Raw genomic sequence first — 10,703 nt, forward strand, 5'->3', positions numbered from 1 at the left:
AATATGAGAGTTAATGTACATATCTATTCTATTTATTTTATTTTGTTAGTATGTTTGGTTTTGTTCTCTGTCTCCCCCTTTTAGACTGTGAGCCCACTGTTGGGTAGGGACTGTCTCTATATGTTGCCAATGTGTACTTCCCAAGCGCTTAGTACAGTGCTCTGCACATAGTAAGCGCTCAATAAATACGATTGATGATGATGATTAGGAGACCCTTCTTCTGTGAAAATGCACCCAAGAGAGGTCTAGTTCTCTGGGGCCATCAGTCTGCCCCAGCTGGCTTTCTGAGAAGTTTTGACAGTTGGTTTGCCCGGTCCCTTTTTCTCAGCTAACCCAGAGCTTCCCGAGATTTAGTGGTGAAGGGGTTTAACCCTAGAGAGAGATTTCTGTATTGAGGTCGCCGAGTCATCCGTAAGAGACCCTGGTGGGTTTCTCTGTGGTTTCTGCGAGCGAGTGGAAAGTTAGCCAACAGTCTAAGATCTGCAAAGCCCAGTTCTGGGATGGACAAACCATAGAATGCCGCAAGAAATGCCGCTTGCACCACTAGGCCTGGATTGCTGTAACCACGCTTTTTTTGGACGTTGTCCATTTCTTTTGTGGGGTGGAGTAGATACTTGTTAACTCTGTCGATGCGGGCTGGCAGAGTTGCCGCATGAATTCCTGGCAGCTATTATTGATTTATTGAGCGCTTACTGTGTGCAGAGCACTGTACTAAGCGCTTGGGAAGTGCAAGTTGGCAACACATAGAGACAGTCCCTACCCAACAGTGGGCTCGCAGTCTAAAAGGAGAAGCAGCGTGACCAATGGATAGAGCAAATCCACTGCTAGAGCAAATAACAAATCCCCCTTCTAGACTGTGAGCCCGCTGTCGGGTAGGGACCGTCTCTATATGTTGCCAACTGGTACTTCCCAAGCGCTTAGTACAGTGCTCTGCACACAGGAAGCGCTCAATAAATACGAGTGAATGAATAAATGAAAAGGAAGGGGCTGGGAGTCCAAAGGACCTGGGTTCTAATCCCGGCTCAGCCGCTCGTCTGCTGTGTGTGACCTCATCTACAAAATGGGGCTTAGGACTGTGAGCCCTATGTAGGTTCAGGATCTTTATCCAACCTGATTAACTTGTTCTGATCCCACCACTTAGAGTGGTGCTTGGCACATAGTAAGCACTTAACAAATACCACTGTTATTTTATTTTATTTTTACCGGATTGGGTGAACCACGGCAGCCTGAGTCTTTAACTTGAAGTTATTGATTAGGAACTCAGTCCCTGTCCCACCTGGGGCTCACAATCCCCATCTTACATATGAGATAACTGAGGCACAGAGAAGTGAAGTGACTTGCCCAAGATCACACAGCAGACAAATGGCGGAATTGGGATTAATAATGATGGTATTTGTTCATTCATTCATTCATTCAATCGTATTTATTGAGCACTTACTGTGTGCAGAGCACTGGACTAAGCGCTTGGGAAGTACAAGTTGGCAACATACAGAGACGGTCCCTACCCAACAGTGGGCTCACAGTCTAGAAGTGCTTGTTAAGTACTTACTATATACAAAGCACTGTGCTAAGCGCTGGGGGGGGATATAAAAGGTGATCAGGTTGTCCTACATGGGGCTCACAGTCTTAATCCCAGATCCTTCCAACTCCCAGGCTGGTGCTCTTCCACTAAGCCATGCTGCTTTCCCTTCCCATCTCCTACTTCTGTTGTTTTCTCCCAAGGCACACGGTTGCTGCCATTGATTAATTGGTAGGTTGATCGATTCGGTGACTTCAGGAAAATTCACCCAAAGAACAATTTGTTTTCCCTCCGTTTGCAGATTTCAGCCAGGGGACGCCTCAAACTGTTGTAGTAACAGTGTGCTGTGTGATATTTATCAAACGCTCGTCTGGTTCCTTACCTTCAGAAGCTTCCTATGTGCTTGCATTGGGGTACTCAGTGCCTTTGTGGGATCTTTGCCTAATGCACTTTCCTTTATTGAATTGTTTGGGAGCCCTGGGAGTCAGGGAGAGTGAGGTAATGGATACAGTAGGGGCCTGGGAATCAGGAGGACCTGGGTTCATGGCCTAGTGGATAGAGTGAGGGGCTGGGAGTTAGAAGGACTTGGGTTAATAATAATAATAATAATGACATTTATTAGGTGCTTACTATATGCAAGCACTGTTCTAAGCTCTGGGGAGGTTACAAGGTGATCTGGTTGTCCCACGTGGGGCTCGCAGTCTTAATCCCTCTTTTACAGATGAGGTAACTGAGGCACAGAGAAGTTAAGTGACTTGCCCAAAGTCACACAGCTGACAATTGGCTGAGCTGTGATTTGAACTCGTGACCTCTGACTCCAAAGCCGATGCTCTTTCCACCGAGCCACACTGTTTCAATCCCGCTGGTTCTAATCCCGGCTTCGCCACTTGTCTGCTGTGTGACCTCGGGCAAGTCACTTTGTTTCTCTGTGCCTCAGTTATCTCATCTGCAAAATGGAGTTTAAGACTGTGAGCCCCATGTGAGACAGGGACCCAGCGCTTAGTACAGCACCTGACACATAGTAAGTACTTAACAAATACCACAATCATCATCGTCATCAAACTGATTAGTTTGTATCTATTCTAGCGCCTAGTACTGTGCCTGGCACATAGTAAGTGCTTAACAAATACCATTTTTATTTTTTAAAAATGGCTAAAAGGGAGTGGGAGGAGTAAAAGCTAGTTATTAAGCGACTGAAAATGGTGGGGTGTCACGAGGTACCCGAGGGGGCTGAAATGGCATCTTTTGACCCTCCCCCATTGGGCCCAATTCAGTCTCCTTACACTGTTACCCCTGTGAGTTCCTATACCTGCCAGGATGCAGGAATCCCACTTCTGGGCAGCGCATTGGACTAAAAATAATCCTGTCTTTCCTAGCCACACTGCAGGGTTTGGGCCCGACATTTCCCCTCTCCGTCCCAGTGGTCAGTAACAAACTGGGTGGGTGTTGGATCTCTGAGTCTAGCCCAGAGTCCCACCCCTGGCCACTTCAGCAGGCCCTGGCCTGGACAGTCACCTCCCCGGAGCAGAGCCCTGTGGGTGTGAAATCCTGCTCAGGAGCCCAGAATCAGACTCTACGATGGGAAGGAAGCCAGCCACCTTCCTCTACTGCCAATATGCACACACACACACACAATCTCTCTCTGTCTCTTTCTTCCCCATACTCCCATGCTTGGGCAAACCTGGCCCCGTGTCCATTTGTTTTCCTGGTCTAAATATCTTTTTTTTTTTTACCCCAGGACACAGCGGTCAGCACGTCTCCCTGTACAGGCCCCAAGGAAAGGACGCTCCTTTAGCTCGGAACAGCCTCTCCCCTCTACCAGACCTCTGTGCTCAGAAATGTAAGTGCCCCCAGCCTCCATCCAGCAGCCTCTGAGTCCCACCTGATTGCAGTACATCTACCCTAGTCCTTAGCGCAGTGCTTGGCGCCTCACAAATACCACAGTTGCTATTATGGTTATTAGGACCAGGCTGGATGAAGGTACCTTTTTCATGAGAATATTGGGGAAGCTCCTGGGGTGTTGTTCAATCACATTAATTGAGCGCTTACTGTGTGACGAGCACTGTACTACTACTACTAATAATAATAATAATGTTGGTATTTGTTAAGTGCTTACTATGTGCCAAGCACTGTTCTAAGCAGTGGGGGGGGGATACAAGATAATCAAGGTTGTCCCACGTGGGGCTCACAGTCTTAATCCCCCTTCTAGACTGTGAGCCCACTGTTGGGTAGGGACTGTCTCTATATGCTGCCAACTTGTACTTCCCAAGCACTTAGTACAGTGCTCTGCACACAGTAAGCACTCAATAAATACAATTGATTGATTGATTGATTGATTTTACAGGTGAGGGAACTGAGGCACAGAGAAGCGGAGTGACTTGCCCAAAGTCACACAGCTGACAAGTGGTGGAGCTGTGTGACTCCCCCTCGTCCCCCTCTCCATCCCCCCCATCTTACCTCCTTCCCTTCCCCACAGCACCTGTATATATGTATATATGTTTGTACATACTTTTTACTCTATTTATTTATTTATTTTATTTGTACATATCTATTCTATTTATTTTATTTTGTTAGTATGTTTGGTTTTGTTCTCTGTCTCCCCCTTTTAGACTGTGAGCCCACTGTTGGGTAGGGACTGTCTCTATATGTTGCCAATTTGTACTTCCCAAGTGCTTACTACAGTGCTCTGCACATAGTAAGCGCTCAATAAATACGATAGATTGATTGATTGATTAGAACCCATGACCTCTGACTCCCAAGCCCAGACTCTTTCCACTGAGCCACACTGCTTCTCTGAGCACTTGGGAGAGTACAGGATAGCAATAAACAGACATATTCCCTACTCATATTGAGCTTCCAGTCTAGAGGGAAAGACAGACATTAATATAAATAAATAAATTATAGATATGTACATAAGTGCTGTGGGGCTGGGAGGGGGGGTGAATAAAGGGGACGACGCAGAAGGGAGCGGGAGAAGAGGGCTTAGACAGGGAGGGCCTCTTGGAGGAGATGTCCTTCAATAAGGCTTTGAAGGGGGAAGAGAAATTGTCGGATTTGAGGAGGGCTGGCCAGAGTCAGGATGTGGGCGAGGGGTTGGCGGCGAGACAGGCGAGATGGAGGCACAGTGAGAAGGTTAGCATTAGATGAGCGATAGTAGGTTGTAGTAGGAGAGGAGCGATAGTAAGAATTGGTCGGGGAGCTTCTGGGACAGGCCGGGGAATGTGAGCACCACAACCATCTCGGGGATAGAATCCGACGCCACCCCAGAGCTAATACTAAAATGAAATGCAGTCTAGTGGTAATAATCATCATCAATCGTATTTATTGAGCGCTTACTATGTGCAGAGCACTGTACTAAGCACTTGGGAAGTACAAATTGGCAACATATAGAGACAGTCCCTACCCAACAGTGGGCTCACAGTCTAAAAGATAATAATAATAATTATAATAATAATGTTGGTATTTGTTAGGTGCTTACTATGTGCAAAGCACTGTTTTAAGTGCTGGGGAGGATACAAGGTGATCAAGTTGTCCCACGTGGGGCTCACAGTCTTAATCCCCATTTTACAGAGGAGGGAACGGAGGCACAGAGAAGTGAAGTGACTTGCCCAAGGTCACACAGCAGACATGCGGGGGAGGCGGGATTCGAACCCATGAGGGGTCAAGCCGCCACACGTAAAAAGAATCGTGGTGTTTGTTAAGTGCCCACTGTGTGCCGAGCACGGTACTGAATTTGGGGGCAGATAAAAGAGAATCGGATTAGATACAGTTTGGGAAAATTGTTGTGCTCTGAGGAAAGAAGGAGCCCATTGTTGGGTAGGGACCATCTCTATATGTTGCCAACTTGTACTTCCCAAGCACTTAGTACAGTGCTCTGCACACAGTAAGTGCTCAATAATAATAATAATTTGGGTATTTGTTAAGCTCTTACTATGTGCAAAGCACTGTTCTAAGCGCTGGGGAGGATACAATGTGATCAGGTTGTCCAATGTGGGGCTCACAGTCTTAATCCCCATTTTACAGATGAGGTAACTGAGGCACAGAGAAGTGAAGTGACTTGCCCGAAGTCACACAGCTGACAAGCGGCAGAGCCGGGATTTGAACCCATGACCTCTGACTCCCAAGCCCGGGCTCTTTCCACTGAGCCACGCTGCTCGATAAATACAATTGAATGAATGAAGAAGCCGCGCATACTATTTCGTCACTGGTGCCGTTTCTAACGAGGTGTGCAAGGTGCCTGTCAAACACATTCCTGGAGAGAACCCTTGAAGGACTATTTTTTTTTAATGGTATTTGGTGCACGCCTACTATGTGCCAGGCACTGTTCTGAGCCGTGGGGTGGATACAAGTTAATCAGGTTGGACACAGCCCATGTTCAACATGGGGCTCCCAGTCTTAATCCCCATTTTACAGATGAGGAAACTGAGAGATGGAGAAGTGAAGTGACTTACCCAAGGGCACGTAGCAGACAAGTGTTAGAGCTGGGATTTGAACCCAGATCCTTCTGACTCTATCCGCTAGACCGCGATCCTTCTTACTTATTCCATTTTGCTGAGGGTTATCCCCAGCTAATGCTGTTTCCCGGGAAGTCCAGCAATGGGACTGAGGGGAGGGTGGGCCCAGGAAACATGGGAGATTCTGGGGTCCTTGAAGGATTGGGATGATCCGTGAGCCAGGAATTTCATAATAATAATAATTTTGGTATTTGTTAAGCTCTTACTATGTGCAAAGCACTGTTCTAAGCGCTGGGGAGGATACAATGTGATCAGGTTGTCCCATGTGGGGCTCACAATCTTAATCCCCATTTTCCAGATGAGGTAACTGAGGCACAGAGAAGTTAAGTGACTTGCCCAAAGTCACACAGCTGACGAGCGGCAGAGCCGGGATTTGAACCCATGACCTCTGACTCCAAAACCCGGGCTCTTTCCACTGAGCCACGCTGCTTCCCCAATGCCTAAGCTTGTTGTGGGCAGGGAATGTGTCTGTTTATTGTCACATTGTACTCTCCCAAGCGATTAGTACAGTGTGCAGGCAACTTTAAGTGCTCAGTAAATACAAACAAATGAATAAATGAATGAAGGAATGAGTCTATTCCAAAAAGGTTCAAAGCGAGGCAAGTCTTCCTTGAGTGAGACTTGGAAGATGGGAGGACTTGTTTCTGTCTCTTGCTTGACTTGGTGGTCTGCTGAGCACTGTCCCAGCTGCTCAGGCACTTCAATCAACCAATCAATCAATGGAATTCATTGAGCGCTCACTGTGTACACAGCACTGTAATAATAATAATGATGGTATTAAGCACTTGCTATGTGCAAAGCACTGTTCTAAGTGCTGGGGGGATACAAGGTGATCAGGTTGTACCACGTGGGGCTCACAGTCTTAATCCCCATTTTACAGATGAGGGAACTGAGGCCCAGAGAAGTGAAGTAACTTGCCCAAAGTCACACAGCTGACAATTGGCGGAGCTGGGATTTGAGCCCCTGACCTCTGACTCCAAAGCCCGGGCTCTTTCCACTGAGCCACGCTGCTTCACTGTCCTAAGCATTTGGGAGAGCACAATAGAGAAGCGGCGTGGCTCAGTGGAAAAAGCACGGGCTTTGGAGTTGGGGTCGTGGGTTCGAATCCCGGCTCTGCCAATTGTCAGCTGTGTGACTTTGGGCAAATCACTTCACTTCTCTGTGCCTCAGTTCCCTCATCTGTAAAATGGGGATTAAGACTGTGAGCCCCACGTGGGACAACCTGATTACCTTGTATCCCCCCAGCACTTAGAACCATGCTTTGCACGTAGTAAGTGCTTAATAAATGCCATTATTATTATTATTATTGCAACAGAGTTGGTAGATAATGTTCCCTGCCCACATGGAGTTTACAGGAAGGAGAGGCAGACATTAAAATAAATTACAGTTTGGTATGCAAATGCTGTGGGACTGGGGGTGGAGTGAAGGTCAAGTGCTTCAAGGAGACAGATCCAAGTGTAAGGGTGACAGAGGAGGGAAAGAGAGTAGGAGAAATGAGGGCTCAGGGAAGGCTTCTAGGAGGAAGAAATGTGATTTTAACAAAGCTTTGAAGGCAGGAAGTGTGGTGGTTTATCGTATATGAAAGTTGTGGGGGGCAGGGAGGAGTTCCAGGCCAGAGGGAGGATATTGTGCAAGGCACAGTAAGTTGGTTGGCAATTAGAAGAGCAAAGAGCGTGGGCTGGATTGTGGTGGGAGATCCTAAGGTAAGGAAAGAGATGGAGATAAAATAGAGATAAAAGACCTGGTCCTTTCTCCCTCTGGGGAGGTTACCTAAGTGGAAGAGTAGGCTGAACACAAATTGCCAGATATGCAAAAGGAACCAGGGTAAGAATCTAGATTCAAATGCTAAAAGCAATTGAAGAAATAAATGAATAATAAATGAACAGTTATCCACTGAAGTGCGGAAGTGGCTGATGAGGTGGAATGAGTAGGAAGGTGGGGATTAATTAGGTGCTGCCTCCTGGAAAAGGTGGCTTTGAAGGAAGGCCTTGAAGGTGGGGAGAGGTGGAGTTTGGCAGATTTGAGGCAGGGGAAAGATTTCCAGGCAGGGAGGGAAAAGGGGCATGAGTGAAGTGCAGTTAGAAGGACAGCACTGCAGAAGTGAAGATGGCAAATTGGGACGTAGCGGGAAGGAAGATTGGAAAGCTAAAATGTAGACAGCTGGCGGAGAACCCTGAAATCAATTGTCACAAGTTCCTATTCAATGTGGAGAGAAATGGGTAACCATTGGAGGCTTTTGAGGAGGGGAGTTCTCCGTGCTTTAAGGGCATTTTAAGAAGGTGATTCATGCAACTGGTCAATGGATAAATTGAAGAAGTGAGAGACTAGTAAGAAGACTAGCCCTGCCTTGGAGGTGACAAGGGCTGAGTCTGGCTAGTGGCCATAAGATTGGAGAGTAAGGGGCGGATCCGCAAGTTATCCTGGAGGAAAAACCCACTCTAGAGGTGGCCTGGCCTGGCAGATGAACACACAGAAGAGAGAGGGGTGACACCAAAGCTATGAACTATTAAGATAGAGAAGATGTCAGAGTTGTCAGTCATGAGAAGAAAGTTAGGAAGAGGATTAGGTTCAGGAGGAAAGGGTCAGAGTTCTCAACCAGTCAGTCAATCAGTCAGTCATATTTATTGAGTTCTTAATGTGTGTAGAGCACTCTACAAAGCGCTTGGAGAGTACAATATAACAGACACAAGATAGAAGATAATCGGGTCCTACATGGAGCTCACAGACTAAGTGGAAGGGAGATCAGGTATTGAATCCCACTTTTACAGTTGAGGTAACTGAAGCACAGAGAAATCAAGTGACTTGCCCAGGTTCATACAGCAGACAGGTTGGGGAACCAGGATTAGAACCCAGGTCCTCTGAGTCCCAGGCCCGTAGTATTCCCACTAGGCCATGTTGCTTCCATGCCAATCGATGGTAGGAGCAGCATTTATTGTGCGCCCATGCGCTAGGTGTGGTGCACTGTCCTAGGAGCTTGGGAAGTCCAGAATCAAGAAGTGAAACGTTCTCAGCCCACAAAAAGCTTAAATGGAAATTATTCATCAAAAACGCTTATAATACAGTTAGCCCTTTTTATCCCATATGTGTAGCTTGGAGAGAAAGAAAATACTTAACCATGTGTGGTGAATTAAACCCTTGGCCTCTCAGGGCCCAGATTAAAACCTCCCATCTGAGGCCCATCTCCCAGATACATACATACATACATACATATATACATACACACACACACACCGTCCCCCCACCCACCTCACTTTCTCCTCCTCCTCTCTCTGGGAGGAATTTTCACCTTATTGGCAGCGAGGCTCTATAGGGCCCCATGCTCTTTCCAGTAATAATAATAATAATGATAATAATAATAATAATAATAATAATAGAGAAGCAGCGCGGCTCAGTGGAAAGAGCACAGGCTTTGGAGTCAGAGGTCATGGGTTCAAATTCTGGCTCCGCCACTTGTCAGCTGTGTGACTTTGGGCAAGTCAGTCCACTTCTCTGTGCCTCAGTTCCCTCATCTGTAAAATGGGGATTAAGTCTGTGAGCCCCACGTGGGACAACCTAATCACTTTGTATCCTCCCCAGTGCTTAGAACAGCTTTGCACATAGTAAGCGCTTAATAAAAATGCCATCATCATTATTATTAATAATAATACTTAATGATAATTGTGCTATTTGTTAAGCACTTACTATGTGCCAAGCACCGGATTAAGCATTGGCGCAGATACAAGATAAATCAGGTCAGACCCAATCTGTGTCCCATGTGGGGCTTACAGGCTAACAGTGAGGGAAAACAGGTATCAACTTAATAATAATAATGACTGGGGTATCTGTTAAGTGCTTACTATGGGTTGGGCTACTACTGTGCTAGAAAACACTGGGGTGGATACAAGAAAACTGGGTTGGACACAGTCCCTGTCTCCAGAGAAGTGAAGTGATTCGCCCAAGGCCACACAGCAGACATGTAACAGACCGAGGTACTTTTGATTTCCAGGCCTGTGCTTTGCAGGAAGGGAGGGGGAAATTTCCATTGCCTCCACCGCTGTGGCTAGTGAAAGATGCTCTCTCTAGCCCAGCTTCCAGGTTACTGATTGCCTTCTCTCCTTCCAGTTCTACCGCGGGAATCTCTGAGGCCCAGCCGGGTGCTTCCTGCTATCCCCAGCCAGAAAGGAGTCACCGTCGCAGCCAGAGACGCAGAGAACTCCACCAGGAGGAGAGACGACGACGATTAGCCAGGAGCCTCCTCCAGGGCAGCTCAGAAACACCCGAGTATAGCGGCACAGCGATGGTCCTCATTCGGAAGAGCGGGGCGCGTCCTGAAAGCCATGCGTTGGTGAACATCTCTATTAAGTGAAACTCTCAACTGTTAATAAATCCCCATTTTAGCACAGAGGTATTTGATTCTGTTGAGTGTTTTTCTGGAGCTCGGACCGGGGACGATCTTCAGGAATGGCCACTTGGAAAAATCGTGACAAATGTAGCATCAACAACCTGATCAGAAAATGGGGTTTTTTTTGTTTGTTTGTTCGGGCTTTTCTTAAACTGGTATTTGTTAAGCATTTACTCTGTACCAGTCACTGTTCTAAGCACTGGGGCAATAACAGTAATATTAATGATAGTATTTGTTAAGCACTTACTACGTGCCAAGCACTGTTCTAAGCACTAGGGGGGATACAAGA

General features: G+C 46.8%; 1 protein-coding gene across 2 annotated transcripts in view; it reads left to right on the forward strand.

Annotated features, from left to right (window-relative positions):
• ANKRD55 (ankyrin repeat domain 55) overlaps positions 1-10,406 on the forward strand; it is a 102,191-nt gene extending 91,785 nt beyond the window's left edge. For both annotated transcript variants that reach the window (XM_038759567.1, XM_038759566.1), the window contains exons 10-11: positions 3,258-3,359; positions 10,135-10,406. In XM_038759567.1, the coding sequence (XP_038615495.1) occupies positions 3,258-3,359; positions 10,135-10,256 (224 nt within the window). In that variant the 3' untranslated portion in view covers positions 10,257-10,406. The remainder of the gene's footprint in view (positions 1-3,257; positions 3,360-10,134) is intronic.
• Positions 10,407-10,703: the final 297 nt, after the last annotated feature.

The sequence above is a fragment of the Tachyglossus aculeatus genome, chromosome 17 (genome assembly GCF_015852505.1).
Source record: "Tachyglossus aculeatus isolate mTacAcu1 chromosome 17, mTacAcu1.pri, whole genome shotgun sequence".
NCBI lineage: Eukaryota > Metazoa > Chordata > Mammalia > Monotremata > Tachyglossidae > Tachyglossus > Tachyglossus aculeatus.